The sequence below is a fragment of the Ambystoma mexicanum genome, chromosome 14, assembly GCF_040938575.1.
Source record: "Ambystoma mexicanum isolate Mex_15411 chromosome 14, UKY_AmexF1_1, whole genome shotgun sequence".
NCBI classification, from domain to species: domain Eukaryota; kingdom Metazoa; phylum Chordata; class Amphibia; order Caudata; family Ambystomatidae; genus Ambystoma; species Ambystoma mexicanum.
The window spans coordinates 300,467,750-300,486,229 of NC_090940.1; the positions used below are offsets into that span (position 1 = coordinate 300,467,750).

Below are 18,480 nucleotides of genomic sequence, written 5' to 3' on the forward strand. Positions count from 1 at the left end.
GCAACCAAAGTGGGGTCCAGACTTTGAATGCATGCCAGGACAGTGAAGTCGGATGGAAAGCAAAGCGACTGCATGAGGTGGTCACTCTTCCGAAAAGGCAAGTCTCAGAAATGTCAACTGTCGGCCATCTTGAGATCTCAGTCCAACACCAATACATTGGTGATTTCATGAGCCTACAGGCAAAATTAGTTTTCAATTCAATTGATAATCAGATACAACCTGAGACACCATATAAGGATGGTGCAGAGAGCCACCAGGTGGATCCATTTAACGTATGGCACAACAGCCCAGAGGACACAGTGCATTAATTCTCCTAGGCATTTTACTTATACCCTGGAATCTTCCGATTGTTCCTACTTTAAGATTTGGCAGTGAGTGATGCAATCAAAGGACTAGGGGTGCAGTCTAGCAGGTCTCTTCCGAAAATGTGAATCTGTACCATAACACATGCAGTGTGCACCATTCAAGGGGTACACAAATAGACTGCTGTGTGGCGGCTCAAGAGAAGAACACAGACTCGATAGACATTTCTTAATTTGTATTTATTAAAGAAAAAAGTTAACGCCCATCTTTCCCTTCTATGGGGTATTCCCTACCTAACAAACTAAGGTGCTTGCCAATCAGTGAATGTATTAAAAGAATCTGCACACTTATCCCAAACTAACTTTAACTGACCCTACCACTATCCTAACCAAGGACAGGAGACTCCCTTCTCCTGGGTTCTTGCTCCTTGCAAAGTTATATTGAATAACTAATCATCAAAAAGTTCTTTGTGACTTTTTTAATTAGCGCAGGCAGTTCTTTTAGCACTTCATTACTCTTTGTTCTTCTCAACATGTGCCTTCCTTTGTTTGGTACCGATATATCTTTTCTATTGTCAATGTCTCTTATCTGTTGATTACTTTCTTCAGTAACTCCATTTTCAATATGTATGCTTTCCTTTCCCCAGGATAGGGTTATCCAACTTTTCTGCGAGTCTCTATCAAGGTTTCTTTCTTTTATTAGATTCACAGCTTCTGGCCACTGTAGGATAATGATCCATATATCCTTTAAGATATACTTTTCTTTATCCATGCTCTCAGGACCATCTCTCACACTTGAGGAGAACCATCTCCGGTTCCGGAAGCACCTCACAACCTTCCTCTTTGCTTCTGCTTTCTCTCTACCTCTCCCCTGCTAAATTCTTCACTGAAACTGCACTGAATCTGCAACTGGGCCACCCTCACCGACCTCGGTCCTGGGCCCAGCCACTCTCCACTTGCACCGCCTCCCTGGCAACCCCTGCACTGTGGGACTGTCTCTGTATCCGTACAGCCCCCCCTTCCCAGCACTTGTCTGCACTTACCTTGCACTTGCCACCAGCTGGCCCTATTTATTTATTTATTTTAATTCTACTTACTTTGTACTGCACTTCCCCCTTCCCTTCCCCTTGCACTTTTTCCCTTCCCCGTGCCCCTGCACTTGCGCTGTCTGAATGACACCTGGCCTAGTAGGATCGTTGTCTGTCTTCCCCTTGTTCCCCCCTCCCTGCCTCGTCGCGCCTTGAAACACTTGTGTATAGGCGCGTTACAAATGCCATATCATATCATATCATATCATATCATATTCCTTTCGTTGAATGGTGATGCTTTCCTTACTTTAACTGCAAAGAGCATGAATACTCTTATAATGATTATCCTCCCATTCTTTGTCTCTCTGGATTATATTCTCAATGTCTTTACTGAGACGAGCAGGGACACTAATGATTCCCCTTTACTTTTCTTGTCTTTGCTATATTGTTCTCGTTATCTCGACTGTGATGAGCATGAATACTCCGATTATCTTCTTTTTCTCATCTTATTCTCCAGGCTATTTTCTGGTTGTCTTCACTTGGATGAATATTAATATTCTTATGATTCTCATTCACTTCTCTCACTGGTAAAGTCTCATTATATTGACTGGGACGAGTATAAATCCTCCCTCCCTGGGTCTCCAGTTTACCCAGTTACCGAATTCTCTCAGGATAACGTCACTGGGTTTCCTTTCCAGTTCGGCTTGGCTTTTCTCTTTCATTCGCCTGAGACCTTTTCCTCTTCTGACCTCTCGTTCTCCGATCTTCCTTTGGGATGGCTTTATCGGATACCAGTTTGTTGTGCAGTTTCAGCCACAAAGCTGTCCCAGCGTGACTGCTGGGATCTCTGGTCTACCACTGGCTCGCTGAGACCATGCCACCACGCACTGTTCCCTCTCTCCCTCCAGTTGACCGGAACGCCACACGTCCACCACCTCATCTCTGGCTTATTTATTTGAATTATTGTTTGCTTGCTAGGCACTTATACAGGAAATAAATTCAGTTTCAAAGCACCCACAGGGTGGCAGGGAGGGGACATGGGATAGTAGTACAATTAAATACAAGAAATACAGAGGTGAAGGGACGGCCAAACCTACTATGCCATGTGCGTTTTCAGAACGTGTAAGTGCAGGAAGAAAGGGCAGTGGGATAGGTGCTGTGGTGTCCGTGATCGAGGTGAGCCACAGATGAAGTGCATGGTATGGTAAGTGCTATGCAGCCAGGTGCCACATTGGGTGGAAAGTGCGAATCTCCACTGTGGAGGGCGTGCCGAGGCAAGTGCTGAGGAAGACATATGCTGGGGAGATTGGGTGTTAATGGTTAGAGGCCCTGAGGATGCATAAGGATGGGTCCAAGACACCAATCCCAGTAACTGTGGGATTAGCAGAGGAAGGAAGAAGTGAAGGAGGAGGAAAAGAGGAGTCTCTTGAGGTGTTTTTGGAACTTCAGAAGGTCCTGCTCCAGACGCGGAGGGAGGCTGTTCCAGAGGAGGGATCCAGCTGAGGAAAGCAAGCGGCCTCCTGCTCTCCGTTTAGCGAAACGCTTCACACACAGAGTTAGTGCTAGAGGAGCGTAGAGGTCTAGAAGGAGAGTATTTGGTAAGAGAGAGAGCTGCTAATCATGTGGTCCCCGGCCCCAGACAGCCTTGTAGATGATGCAGAGGGATTTGAATTTGATCCGTGCAGCAACCGGGAGCCAGTGAATGCTTTTTAGGGCAGGAGAGATGCAGTCTCTGGGCTTAAGGCCAAGGATATGTCTTGCTGCTCTATTCTGGATTAGTTGAAGGGGTCTCAGAGTGTAAGAAGGTAGATTGAGGAGGAGGCTGTTACAATAGTCAAGCCTAGAGAGAACCAGGGCTCGGGAAACATTGAGCTTCCGGGGGAAGGTGAGAAAAGGAAGTTACTTTGAGAGGGGAGAGTTGGACTTCTTGGCAATGTCCTGCGTGTGAGGGAGGAAGTAGAGAGAGTTGTCAAAGATGACTCTGTCTTCAGAGGAAGGAGCAGGGGTAGAGACCAAGGTGGGAGGCCAGAAAGAAGGGAGGAAGGAGGGAGTAAAGGTCCCAATCGCAAGGATCTCAGTTTTCCTGGCATTTAAGCAAAGATCATTGGCAGAGCACCAAGCCTGGATGGCAGACAGACAGTCAGGGATGAAGGAAGGTGCGAGTGAGTGAGCAGGAAGTCTGAAAAAGAGTTGGGTGTTGTCTGCATAACACTGGAATTTGGCAGAGAAGAAGGAGATGAGACATGCCAGCTTAGCAAGGTAGATGTTAAAGAGCCAAGGGGAGAGGATTGATCCTTGCGGGACACCACAGAAGGAGAAAGAAGTAGGAGAGGAAAATGTGTCCAGGAAAACATGGGAAGAGCGGTTAGTTAGGCAGGAGGTCAGCCATTCCAGAGCCCGTTCCGAGATACCAAGGGTATCATGGAGCGTTTGTAGGAGGATGGAATGATTGACAGTGTCAAAAGGCATAAGAGAGATCAAGTGGAATGAGGACAGCTGGGGAGTTGGAGTCCAGGGATGCAAGCAGTTCTTCACAGGTTTTCAGAAGAGCAGTTTTCATGCCTCTGGATGCTCAGGAATCCAGATTGATGATCGCGGAGGCCACCGACAAGTTCAGTGTGAGAGGTGAGTTGGGGCAAGGAGCTTCTCCAGCAGTTTCACGAGCAAAGGGGTGATTGAAATAGGGCGGTAGTTGGGTGGACAGGCAGGGGCGGTAGTTGGATGGACAGGCAGGGGCCTGCTGACGGCTTTTTCAGTAGTGGGTGCACAAGGGAGTGCTTGAGGGAGGAGGGGAAGAGCCAGTGGCAAAAGAGTGGTTGCAGAAATCAGTGAGTGCGGGGGCAAGAGAGCCAATGTTGTCCTTGAAAGTTCTGGACGAGCAGAGGGGCACCTGTTTGGAAGAAGCCTCCATAGAGCAGACAACTCTGGTGACTTCTTGCCCGTGGTTATGATTAATTCAAAACCTTCTAGCCATCACCTTTCTGTTTTGCTAAAGTCACCCCGAGTGGGACGGGTATGCCCAGACGTGGGTCCCGAGTCTGCCGGGCCTAGAGACCCAAGCTACTCCTCACTGATGACGCCCAAAAAGGCTGAAACATGTCTGGGGATGCTTGTGGTCTCGTGCAGAAGGGATGTGACCTAGCAGTTCGGGCTGGACTGCCCCTTTTGGGGTAGGACCAAGCCTGATTTGCATATGGTTTTTCCCCTTCTGTAATGGCTTGGCAGGCTGAAAAACGATGGTCTGGAGGGTTGCCCAGAGCTTTGCCCGTGGTTATGATTAATTCAAAACCTTCTAGCCATCACCTTTCTGTTTTGCTAAAGTCACCCCGAGTGGGACGGGTATGCCCAGACGTGGGTCCCGAGTCTGCCGGGCCTAGAGACCCAAGCTACTCCTCACTGATGACGCCCAAAAAGGCTGAAACATGTCTGGGGATGCTTGTGGTCTCGTGCAGAAGGGATGTGACCTAGCAGTTCGGGCTGGACTGCCCCTTTTGGGGTAGGACCAAGCCTGATTTGCATATGGTTTTTCCCCTTCTGTAATGGCTTGGCAGGCTGAAAAACGATGGTCTGGAGGGTTGCCCAGAGCTTTGCCCGTGGTTATGATTAATTCAAAACCTTCTAGCCATCACCTTTCTGTTTTGCTAAAGTCACCCCGAGTGGGACGGGTATGCCCAGACGTGGGTCCCGAGTCTGCCGGGCCTAGAGACCCAAGCTACTCCTCACTGATGACGCCCAAAAAGGCTGAAACATGTCTGGGGATGCTTGTGGTCTCGTGCAGAAGGGATGTGACCTAGCAGTTCGGGCTGGACTGCCCCTTTTGGGGTAGGACCAAGCCTGATTTGCATATGGTTTTTCCCCTTCTGTAATGGCTTGGCAGGCTGAAAAACGATGGTCTGGAGGGTTGCCCAGAGCTTTGCCCGTGGTTATGATTAATTCAAAACCTTCTAGCCATCACCTTTCTGTTTTGCTAAAGTCACCCCGAGTGGGACGGGTATGCCCAGACGTGGGTCCCGAGTCTGCCGGGCCTAGAGACCCAAGCTACTCCTCACTGATGACGCCCAAAAAGGCTGAAACATGTCTGGGGATGCTTGTGGTCTCGTGCAGAAGGGATGTGACCTAGCAGTTCGGGCTGGACTGCCCCTTTTGGGGTAGGACCAAGCCTGATTTGCATATGGTTTTTCCCCTTCTGTAATGGCTTGGCAGGCTGAAAAACGATGGTCTGGAGGGTTGCCCAGAGCTTTGCCCGTGGTTATGATTAATTCAAAACCTTCTAGCCATCACCTTTCTGTTTTGCTAAAGTCACCCCGAGTGGGACGGGTATGCCCAGACGTGGGTCCCGAGTCTGCCGGGCCTAGAGACCCAAGCTACTCCTCACTGATGACGCCCAAAAAGGCTGAAACATGTCTGGGGATGCTTGTGGTCTCGTGCAGAAGGGATGTGACCTAGCAGTTCGGGCTGGACTGCCCCTTTTGGGGTAGGACCAAGCCTGATTTGCATATGGTTTTTCCCCTTCTGTAATGGCTTGGCAGGCTGAAAAACGATGGTCTGGAGGGTTGCCCAGAGCTTTGCCCGTGGTTATGATTAATTCAAAACCTTCTAGCCATCACCTTTCTGTTTTGCTAAAGTCACCCCGAGTGGGACGGGTATGCCCAGACGTGGGTCCCGAGTCTGCCGGGCCTAGAGACCCAAGCTACTCCTCACTGATGACGCCCAAAAAGGCTGAAACATGTCTGGGGATGCTTGTGGTCTCGTGCAGAAGGGATGTGACCTAGCAGTTCGGGCTGGACTGCCCCTTTTGGGGTAGGACCAAGCCTGATTTGCATATGGTTTTTCCCCTTCTGTAATGGCTTGGCAGGCTGAAAAACGATGGTCTGGAGGGTTGCCCAGAGCTTTGCCCGTGGTTATGATTAATTCAAAACCTTCTAGCCATCACCTTTCTGTTTTGCTAAAGTCACCCCGAGTGGGACGGGTATGCCCAGACGTGGGTCCCGAGTCTGCCGGGCCTAGAGACCCAAGCTACTCCTCACTGATGACGCCCAAAAAGGCTGAAACATGTCTGGGGATGCTTGTGGTCTCGTGCAGAAGGGATGTGACCTAGCAGTTCGGGCTGGACTGCCCCTTTTGGGGTAGGACCAAGCCTGATTTGCATATGGTTTTTCCCCTTCTGTAATGGCTTGGCAGGCTGAAAAACGATGGTCTGGAGGGTTGCCCAGAGCTTTGCCCGTGGTTATGATTAATTCAAAACCTTCTAGCCATCACCTTTCTGTTTTGCTAAAGTCACCCCGAGTGGGACGGGTATGCCCAGACGTGGGTCCCGAGTCTGCCGGGCCTAGAGACCCAAGCTACTCCTCACTGATGACGCCCAAAAAGGCTGAAACATGTCTGGGGATGCTTGTGGTCTCGTGCAGAAGGGATGTGACCTAGCAGTTCGGGCTGGACTGCCCCTTTTGGGGTAGGACCAAGCCTGATTTGCATATGGTTTTTCCCCTTCTGTAATGGCTTGGCAGGCTGAAAAACGATGGTCTGGAGGGTTGCCCAGAGCTTTGCCCGTGGTTATGATTAATTCAAAACCTTCTAGCCATCACCTTTCTGTTTTGCTAAAGTCACCCCGAGTGGGACGGGTATGCCCAGACGTGGGTCCCGAGTCTGCCGGGCCTAGAGACCCAAGCTACTCCTCACTGATGACGCCCAAAAAGGCTGAAACATGTCTGGGGATGCTTGTGGTCTCGTGCAGAAGGGATGTGACCTAGCAGTTCGGGCTGGACTGCCCCTTTTGGGGTAGGACCAAGCCTGATTTGCATATGGTTTTTCCCCTTCTGTAATGGCTTGGCAGGCTGAAAAACGATGGTCTGGAGGGTTGCCCAGAGCTTTGCCCGTGGTTATGATTAATTCAAAACCTTCTAGCCATCACCTTTCTGTTTTGCTAAAGTCACCCCGAGTGGGACGGGTATGCCCAGACGTGGGTCCCGAGTCTGCCGGGCCTAGAGACCCAAGCTACTCCTCACTGATGACGCCCAAAAAGGCTGAAACATGTCTGGGGATGCTTGTGGTCTCGTGCAGAAGGGATGTGACCTAGCAGTTCGGGCTGGACTGCCCCTTTTGGGGTAGGACCAAGCCTGATTTGCATATGGTTTTTCCCCTTCTGTAATGGCTTGGCAGGCTGAAAAACGATGGTCTGGAGGGTTGCCCAGAGCTTTGCCCGTGGTTATGATTAATTCAAAACCTTCTAGCCATCACCTTTCTGTTTTGCTAAAGTCACCCCGAGTGGGACGGGTATGCCCAGACGTGGGTCCCGAGTCTGCCGGGCCTAGAGACCCAAGCTACTCCTCACTGATGACGCCCAAAAAGGCTGAAACATGTCTGGGGATGCTTGTGGTCTCGTGCAGAAGGGATGTGACCTAGCAGTTCGGGCTGGACTGCCCCTTTTGGGGTAGGACCAAGCCTGATTTGCATATGGTTTTTCCCCTTCTGTAATGGCTTGGCAGGCTGAAAAACGATGGTCTGGAGGGTTGCCCAGAGCTTTGCCCGTGGTTATGATTAATTCAAAACCTTCTAGCCATCACCTTTCTGTTTTGCTGACTTCTTCACTTGTGACAGGGGTAAGGGAGGAGGAGGAGGGAGGAGGGGGAGTGATCAAGTGAGGCAAGGGGGAGTGGGATGGGTTGGGTGGGTGAGTAACAAGGGTGTTCAGGATGTCCTGAGTGTTGGTGGCAAAGTGTGTGGCCAGTGCATTGCAGAGGTCTTGGGAAGGAAGAGGGGAGGAACAGACTGCAGATGGGTTGGCTAGCTGCCTGCAGATTTTGAACAGTTCAGCCGTGTTATTAGCAGCCGGTTAGTAACTTGCGAGCTTCTCGGAGTTCCCAGTCTCCTCCCCTTGCCAAAGTGACCTAGCTGTGCACCATCCCAGGCGTACCTTCATCTCTCTGGCTTTCTCTCGCAAGCTCTTTGTATTCGTTTTTCATCATCTTCGTCTCAGTTTCTGCTTTATAATAACACATATTTATTACTTTGTACAAGTCCTTGTGGGATATAGTTAAAGAGGTCAAATTGGAAGACTCTTTATGGAGTTTGTCACAGGAACGGGAGTCCTTGTCCGCACAGTGGGTGTCTCTCCAGTGAGGTCCCACTTGCCTCTACCCCTACGGAGGGTATTCTGTAGTGGGCTCACCTCCCTAGCCTCAAAGGGGTATGGGGTGGGGGGGGACAATTTCCTGCTATTCATCACAGTTTGACCTAAACTACAGCTGATCTAAAAAGCCCAGAGTGTTCAAACACAATAAAAGGAAGACACGAGTGACCCACAGAAAACTGCTTCTGAACAGAATAAAAACTTTGAAAAACTCAAATCTCTGACATTTTAACAGCCCACATCTGGAGTTGAGCTTGGGACATTCATGAAAGGCTGGAGGCCATGCGAGTGCTGAGCAACTAGGAACTACTTTTTGACACAGTTCCCCTCATTAAAGTGAAAGCATGTGCACCATGGTCTGGAGCTTCCTCAGAAAGAGCGAATGCACGGGTTACTCCAAATCCAGGTTCACTCCAACATGCTGGAGAAGTGGACAGGGATCCATTGAAAATGTCTCCCAACAGCAGTCGAGGCCAAGCACACGATGCAGTCCACTGTAAAGACTGGAAGACATTTCAGCCAGCATCATCTCTTGAAAGGCCAGGTGTCTAGATGGGGGTAGATGTGTGCCCTATGGATTATGAGTTTTGCAATTATGGCCGCCACTACACTGTGGTAAATGTCACTGCGGTTATCCAAATAGATAAGAACACAAGTGAAAATTTAAAATTCAAAACCCAAGGTTTTCCCTTTGTCGGGTGTTGATCTGTATATGGAGACACGTATCCCTTTGTTAAAAAGAACCAACCTGTTACCAGACTTTAGGGAAACTACCTGAAACAAGGTTTCTTCTCATGTCTTACAGATTGCCGGGAGGCACGGGGCATAACATGGCAGGTCTGAAACGCTTGCATGCCAAACAGTGCCTGGTCTCATAGAGGTTACTCATTACACTGTATGTATGTCCTTCCAATGACCTTAGTGTTGCACTTAGGGCTGAACTGTAATGGCGTATCCTCCATGCGAATGGGTCGAACTGGGAATAGATTGTGAATTTAAGTGGGAGGGGGTCTAATGGCTTTCTCAAGGCAGTAGGGACAATACCGGCCGCCCACTCCCTACTCTTCCCCTCTATAAGCAAGTTGGTGGGCTGCAGCTTTCAGCAGTTGGCACCGATGGGTTGCGTCAGTCACCATTCAAGAATGGATATCTCCGTTGTGGAGGTCAACCATCAGCATTGGTTTGTGGCATTGAAAGAATTTTCGAAGGCGCTAAGACCATTTAAAAGATGATCGGCACAAAAATATGTTGCGGGCTGACACCAACCGAAGGTGGAAAAAAGAATGAGGATTTCAACATGTCAGGGATCATGGTTACCAACAACGGACAGGCAGGGTAGGGATAGTGTAGAAAGAATGCCTCTGTCGACGCCCCTTCTAACTTTGGAACTAAATAATGCATACTACTCCGGGCCAGCCACTACATGGTAGCCTGTGCAAAGCATGTGAATATAAACAGACTCAAAAACATATTTGAAGCCCGTTTTATTTTTTCACGACTTGATATCTGCAGTCTGGTCCTGAATATTTCATGGTTAAAATATTAGCCAGAGTGACAAACTATGTTTTATATGCTGTTGAAGTCCCATGTAAAATTCATAACTTCTTGTTTGCCACTTGGGGAAACCCATGAATCAAGAAGGCTATGGTGTTTGTCAGGTTAACTGTTTTTATCTGAAACTGCATTGGTCAATTTGGGCTGTTCAGAATATGAAATGTATCTCATCTTTTAAGGAATTTGGAAAATAAAAGTATATGATTTTTGTCCCATTCCTTCCATTGTGGACAATACCCCAATAACCACCACGCTTTCCACTTTTCTCCTTCTCACAACTACTTGTTTCTGGGGCCCACCTGCCATACCACACACTCAACTGTGGTACCAACGGGCCCACCTCCCACTGAATTTATTTATTCTCTATATATTTTTTGTTTAAGTCACAATTTTTCTGGTCTATTTTTACGGGACGTCCTAAAGAAACATACTAAAAAGCACATGCTGTTGGCAATCCACTTTAACACTAGTAACTGAAAAGATGCTTGTGTTTGCACTGCACTTGTCAACATGCCTAAACTGCAACACGTATGCAACGTTACATTTCACATCAAATCCCGGGTTAGTATCATGCTTTGCATTAATTGGTTTAATCCAAGTATGTATAGAGACCACAATTTCACCAACCACATACTGCACACCATGAAATCTGAAGACAGAGATACACCCACAGACAGTCCAGAAGAGTACCGCTACTGACCAGTAGGACTTCAAGGATATGAGCAATGCACCTGCTGGGGCGGTGAAAATCCACCTCACCGGCGAGGAGACTAAAACATGCACAATTTCCATTATCAGAGTCTACAAGAGCCAAATACTTCTCCAGAGTCTACGCGGCTTCTGAAGGACGTGCCCGAGCTCAATTTTACTTCATCGAGCGAGAGCCTTGTGTTCGGATCTAGGTTAAGGGCCTTGTCCGTTGCTAAGGCAATGAATTGCAACCAGCTGGAAGCTTTAGAGGAAGGTTGCTGCTGCTCCAATGTGAATAGAAATGTGTTCCGATACTTGCGCGTCCTCAGCTGTGCCGAGAACCCCAGAAGCAAGAGATACTGGGGACTGCCGAGCCAACATCCAAGGCCCATGGGCTAGATTCTGGCGTTAGGCTTTCTGGAATATTCCAGTTCTGGCAGTGACAGAAGTGAACCAAAAAAAGCTGTGGAACTGTGACTCTGGCGGAGGACGAGTAGGAAGGGAGGGAGGGAGGGAGCCACCTGGGTGCAGTCATGCTGGTTGACAGCCAATTGAGTTGAAATAGATTTCAGTTTAGCTGTAACTGCTATCTGGAGGTAAAGTGGAGAAATGTGCTTTAACTTCATAAAGAACAGTTTCCGGAATGGTGAAAATGGTTGCAAAAACAAGTGGAGCTGTTACAGTAAAAAAGATAAAGCAGTGAAACACTGCTCCGGACCATCCCTACTCATTTGATCACTGAGTTCTGGGTTCAGAGAGACAGAAGTAGCCTAATAGTCGAGAAGGACGCTCTCACTAGGGTCACTTGGGGACAGGGTACCCCCGGGGGCCTCCTACAGCAGATTTTGAAAATGTTCTTTAACTTAAGGAAGAAGAGTAAACGCAAAACGCTGGAGATAGAATATTTAGGGGTGGAGAACTAGCCTAACAGGCACAGTTGTATGTTGCAGCGCCAGTGCTAGAAATGTGAGAAAGTTTTGATTTGAGCTCTGGTGCCGGGGCTACATGATGCCCCCATGGTCACCCACCCACACGGCACACTAAGGCACTGAGATTGCTTGCCTCCGATAAGGCAGTTGACTGTGCATTGCACTGGTCTCTGTTGAGATAGTATAAAAGCCTGCCAGCCAGGCCTCTAACAGGCCAAGCATGCTGGGATTGGCCAGGCCGGCGCGCCCCTTATTGATAAGTGAATATTGGCCTTCATGCATGCAGAGGGAGGGCCTTTTCTGTTAAGTATGTGCTGGTATGTTTCCAATCTCTGGAATAATTACTGAAAAAACCCAATAAATGCAAAACCAAATGTAAAAAAAATATTGATTGATTTTTGTTAAGTTGATTGGGTTTGCTGTGACCCCTCTGTTTTGGGGGTCGGGTGGGGGGTATAAACTCCCCCACCACAATCTCCCTGAGGGCAAGCTTTCTTTTTTTAACGTTTTTTTTTTGTTTTCCATTGTGGCACTATTGCGGCATTAGCCTTTCCAATCTCAGTGAAATTTGATAGCAGAAACACTTTTGTTGTTTTTTCGATAACTTTTTTTTCATTTCAGTGTTTTTTCCTCTGTATTTTGATTCTTTGTCATATCTTTGTTTTGAGAAAGCAGTTTTGTTACTGTTCGCTTGTTTGGAACGGGAGGAAAACGGAATCCTGCTTGTATTATACAAGAGCTCCTGTCAGACCAATAGGGTTGGAGCATGATGTGCTGCACTATTCTCCAGCCAATTGTATATGATCTACCGCTCAGCATATTCACCTTCCAACCTATCAAAACACAGTATCCATGTCGATAAAGACTTCAGAGGGTGGCAATGGCTACGAACGAAACGCATCAGACTCGCAGCCAGAATGTTCCTCAATACATTGTGTGACTAAAGCTCAAATTCAATGAATGCCCGGAAGAGCCAACACTCTTCTTTTGGTCGCCTGTTTGTTCTGTTTATATATTTACTTTAAATACAAATGTCGTCCATTTTGTACAGGTCTAGACTGTACGAACACATTGGATTAGGGGATTCAAGAAGCTTTTTGACTCCTTGCTTGAAATACATGGAAATTGCCCATCTTTTCATGGAAATGAACAGCACTGGAAATCACCAAAACGCCAACACCAGTCTTTAAAGAAAGCACCTTCAAGATACAAGGCATGAAAGGTTAAATAGGAACAAGCAGATTACATTTATCTACCTGGGGGTAATTTCGTGGCAAACTGTTGCGGCCAGCCAGCTAGAAGGAAACAGAAAAGGTCATGCGTTTTACACATAGCACAGAAAAACATCACAAAAGCAGCCATGATGGATTGCAATGTTACAAAAAGTCATGGGTGCGAGCTTGGAACACTTTGAGCTTCATGCTGTTTTCTGTGGAATAGCTAGCCAAATATTAACTGGGCTCTACCCTTTTAGAGCAAAAGAAATGGAGTGGTAATGTGCTGTCCTCGTGGACATTTTGGTCTTCATGGGGTTGGGGGTCCCAGAACCCTTCTACCCACCCTCGCAGCTGAGCCCACCCTTTCCTACCCTTCTACAAGCCTACCCCACAATATTTATAGTTTTACCCACCAGCCCACGTGGAAAAGGAAAATACAAAGTAAACGACCACTTAGCAATTCATTTCGATAAAACAACAGTTTATCATATGAAATGTTCTTACAGAAAAACATGGATGAGATTGTCATTTTATCACGCAGGGTGGGCGATTGGATTTGAAATTTTGAAGTACATCCACTCGTACTTCCCCACTCCCTCAACAGGCGCCAGTTTGTTTGTCAGCTTCCGTCGGCGTCAGCGTCAAGCAGAGCTGTGTAGGGAACGCAAGGGTCAAGTCCCTGGCTCTTTCCATTACTTGTTTGGGCGACATTTGTGGAAGATGGATGCTACGTTTTCTCAGAAAATCAAAAAATGGTTCTCTCCATAAGAGCCCCCTGTTCCTGCCACGACGCTGCACACATAGCAAAGTAAAAAGTAAATTGAGGTTCTTTGGTGGGCATCGGGATTTTAAGTAATACGGGCATGTGGCAAGGAAGTCTTAATAAAGTACTATCCGAAAAATACTTTGCGCGAGTCAAACCACACAAATTGTGGGAGGTTCACGGGGTCATGCACATTTTATCAGGCATTCCCCAGTGATTTCTGCCACACCTCACAGGGCCCTTTCAACATGCCCACTGGGTCAGCCAGGCTCTTACAAGGATCTGAGGCTCGTGGAACCTGGCTACAGCAGGACTGGGCCAGCACGTGCGGATTATAGGAAAAAGAATACAAGTGGGTTCATTACCCAAAGTGGAGTTTTAGATTTCTAGCAAGGAGGAACGGTTCCTCTGGCGCTGGAAATAAAAATTAAAAAAACATCCTCTTCCCCCAACCAAACATGAAGCTGCCCACCCTCAGCCCCAGTGTAAACCATGCAGGTGGGAAGGAGTAAGAGCCATACGGGTGCTTTGCATGCGGGAGGGTTCAAGGATTTGCTTTCTGGGGCCTAAAGGTGCTTTGGTGTGGCCTGCACAGGGCGACCAGACATCCTGGGTTTGCCCGCACTGTCCCAGAATTGGGCTCCATGACCCCCTGTCAGGAGAGTTTTTTTATTTTAAAACCCTGTCCAGGTTTTGGGGAAAGGGAGGGTGACAAACAACTACAAACTAAACAGCAATATATTTTCTGAAATGTGCTATCTGAGGATGGGCTCGAACCCCCAAGCTTCCAGATACCAACCATGTAACATTAACTGCTTGCACCAGAGAGACTGTCTGAGAAATGAGTACATTGCAAGGCATTTCATGTCAAACCGAGCAACAGGTCCTTAGTTATTTACGAGAAGACGAGAGGGGCAGTCCTATGTATTTGGCCGTCCTGTTTTTTTGTCTTGGAAATCTGGTCACCCTAGGCCTGGGGGCAGTGGGGTCACCAATGTTCGTCTCACCCCTTTAGTGACCTGTGAATATTCGCGGGTCACTCAAGGGGTTTCACGATAACTAATGCTTAGCAGTGAAAACGCAACACAGAAAATGGTTTTAGGCTAGACCAACATTCCATCCCTTAACATCAAGAACATGAACTACATTTTGGAAGGTGTATTGTGCTGGTATATTTACTGTGATGTAGTGTTGCTATTCACCTCAGTTCATTATTGATATGACGAGATGTGTTGCTTATATTAAAAAGCTTTTATATCGCAGCCATTCACAACTGGTGTAGCTGGAGCACCTAGGTTTAGCAACGATATCCAATTTTTTTTTATTGACATCATAATGCGCCACATGCAGACTGCATCAAGGTGCAAAGCCGATAGTAAGTAAAACCATGCAAACCAACAGAAGCAGCAACACAGTGATCAAGAGAAAGCCATGTCTTGGGTGCGCTATGGAAGGGCCAACCACTAACATGTTACCAATATTGACTGGGGGAAAAGGATTACGCCCATCTTTAAAATGTGATTTAGGGATCTCCGCCAGCCTTTGGTCCTCTGAACCCAAAGTATGAGCAGGCTTATAAAGGGGAAACTTGTTTTCCAAATGATTAGGTGCTACCCCATGCAGAGATTTAAAAACTAGACAAAGTACTTTCACGCCAGGTCTACTTGGGCTGGGAAGCCAATGGAAGGGTTCCCGAATGCAGGTCACTGAATCCGATGTTGACAGGTTAAAAATCAGTCGGACTGCAGCGTTTTGAATCTTTAGACCAATTTAGAATTGATCGGGGACCCAACAACGGTAGGATGCCTTTTCTTGTCAACATACAGGATAATCCTTCGGGGTAAAACGTTTATAAAAGGATGCTTTCATAAGTTGGTTTATTGGAGAATTCATATCAAGATCTCATTGCCAGAAAAAGCATAGCTTTTTAACTTTGGTTACAAAACTAGAGGGAAATCCAAAAAAAGACAAGGGGCTGGAGGGGATGACATTTACGTTATGGTGCCAAGTGGATAACCATGGTTTTTGTTAGGATTCAGCTGTAACAAATTATCCCACATCTTAAGCTGTACTTCAAGACAGCTAGCTAATAAGGCTTCCCATAAGCCAAAGCCATTTGCTTCAAAATAAGCTTGGGTGTTGCCTGGATCTGGATATGAAATGACAAGCCCACATTTCAGGAATACATCAAACAATGTAGAATAGGAACACAGACACTGCTGGGTGGAGTTGCATACTGTGCCAGGGGGTATGCAGACCTTAGCCTGCTGGAGGAAACCAAATGAGCGAGGGAAAGATAAAAGTATGGGAGAGCAGGAAATAGATGCTACAAACATAGGGAGGAGGATTAATGCAGCAAGTGAAGATTATTTTGTGAACCCGTGAGTGCAAGTCAGTCCCGTTGTGTAGACCATAGTTCTGCAAAAGGGAGGCAGTGTATATGCCCTCAAGTGTTCCGATAACCTAGATGCGTTTCCAAAGCAGACTTGGAGAATTGTTGGTACACAATGAAATGTTGGATGCGTGAGGGGTTTGAGCGTGTGCCCAGGCAATCCAGAAAGTTTGGTTGCTTATTTGCCCTGCACATCTGTATATGTTGTAGCCCAGATGAAACTGAAGAATGTTAATTCCGTGACCGCCAAGCCTGAGAAAAGACTGAAAAGTTTAATATTGTTGGTAAGGAAGGTAATGGAGAAGAGTGGTCACACTACAATAACATTTAGTAAAAAGCCTGACACCTTGATGTCAAAAAGGTTAAGCGTTTGTTCCTGGTCTTTATTGCAGGTCGCAGTGAGACAGGGTGCTGCCGTCCATGGGCGTAAGCTGGCCAACAATAGTAGCATGTACGCTATCTATAGTGAGCCGGAGCTCCTTATGCAGACGGTCTTCACTAGACTGGAGAGGCAGAGAGAGAAGGGCCAGATGTCCTCGTATACGCGGTTATGTTACGTTACTGTGGTTTGCCTGTTACCACAAGGCAATGGCAAGCTTTGCTCTTGTACAGTACTATATGGCACAGTAAGGCCATCTCACAGGGTTGTGTAACAAGGAGGAGCTCTTCAGGCTGCAAGCCAAAAGACATGCACACCAATGCATCGAAACATCAGTACTGAAGGGACCCTTAACCAGACAGATACACATCTCAATTCACATTGGAATGTTGAGAAATTTAGACTATAGACACATTTGATATTACTGAGAGAATAATAAATAACAATGACCTGAATCAGGCTCCATGCAAGAATGCACCAATTTAATAAACCATGTAGTGATCAGTTAATGTGTTTGTTTTTACAGTCTATAGTATGAACTCAAAGGTCTATAGGCGATGTGGTTTACAGTGGGTGGGGCTTTATCCCTGGCTGGCCTCTGACCTTCACTTGTGGCCCAAAGGTGAGGTGGAGCTATACAAAAAGACTTTGTCCCTATGGATTGCCAAGGCTATTCAGGAGACATTCTACAGAACTACAACAGTGTGTCCCTCAAAAAATGGGTACTCGGATTCTGGGTGGTGTGACAAATAGAGGGAATTTGTCCCTTCTCCCCAAGGGCGGTGAGCACCTTCCTGTGAGGTTAGGAGGGGAGCATGCTCCGAATACCCCCCTAGGGGTAGAAGCAGGGGGGACCTCACCGGGAGAGGCTCCCCCTTTGGAGACAAGGACTCTCGCTTCCACGAGGCACTCCCAAAAGCTGGACATATTGTTGCTTAAATATCAAGTCTGGGACAAAGAAAAACAATAGATGCCTTTATCTTATGGGAAAAGAGCATATCCCTTTAAATAAAAAAGGACCATTCTACTGAGATGAAGAGGTTGATTAATGAGTCCTCTTTAAGAGGGCAACGAGAAGAGAGACAAGCACGCACATAGGCTTGGGGAACTCCCACACTACGTCATATATAGGGAGGAAGGAGACCCAGAAGCCTGCGTGCTTCAAACTCGCCGGACAATGGAGTGTGGTATGCCTGCGATACAGCAAATGCCGAGAAACCAGCAAGGCAGGCTCCTGCGAGTAGGTGATGGCATGCCCACAAATGAGAAGTCGTGGTGGATAGTCAATGCCGCAGAGACCACCATTAGAAATGAACCACGAGGTGTCCATTCACACAGTGAAGTACCAGGACACCACGAAGAAGCAAGGTAAGGCAGAGAGGGATACGCCAGCAAAATTAAGCACACAGCAGTCTGGGCCCGACCGAGAAAGCTCCCGTGGACGTCCTCATCAGGAGTGAAGGTAACGGAAGGACAGGAAGCACGGGAGGCATCCAGAGATCGTTATACCGCACAAACGGTGTGTCTCAGTAGCAAATATGAAACAGGGTTCAACTGGAAACAAATTAATTTAAATCCTAGTGATACTAGAGAAATAATCATTAACAAACTAAACAAAGAAAGAGAAGAGCAGTGGGACAAAAAACCCTGGGAAAAGGGGAACGTAACTGAATGCCTTGTACAAGAAGAGCATAGTGTGGAGAGAACAAAGTATCAGGCAGAGTTTGATAGAACTAGACAATTGGACTACTAAGAGAAAGGCCCAAAGGGGAGTCGCAAAGAGAAAGGAAGATTTAATAATGCAGTTTATGAGTTAAACAGTCTGATTCACAAAGTCACAAGATAATTTTTGCAAGTTAAATACTAGCAAAGAAATCCCATATTGGTACTGGGAGTACTGGGAGAAACCTGAAAGTCGCTCACCCACTGGTCTCCGGAGATCTGTCATCTAGGTGGCCAGGACACGGCCATCACTATTGGATCCAGTTCCTGGGGGAGGATCATCTGGATGAGGGGTCTTTGGGAAGTGGAAGTGGGACACCGACGGTCGAGACGTGGTAACCCCTTCCTTGTAACACCTTTTCCCTATCCTACCCT

General features: G+C 47.3%; 1 protein-coding gene across 2 annotated transcripts in view; it reads right to left on the reverse strand.

The window, feature by feature from the left end:
- CCDC85C (coiled-coil domain containing 85C) overlaps positions 1–18,480 on the reverse strand; it is a 472,165-nt gene that overhangs the window by 196,733 nt on the left and 256,952 nt on the right. The window contains exon 3 of one of the 2 annotated variants that reach the window (XM_069637426.1): positions 12,889–12,927. The exons of the other annotated variant lie outside the window; for it this stretch is intronic. Coding sequence (XP_069493527.1) covers positions 12,889–12,927 — 39 coding nt within the window. The remainder of the gene's footprint in view (positions 1–12,888; positions 12,928–18,480) is intronic. 2 annotated transcript variants of the gene reach the window in all.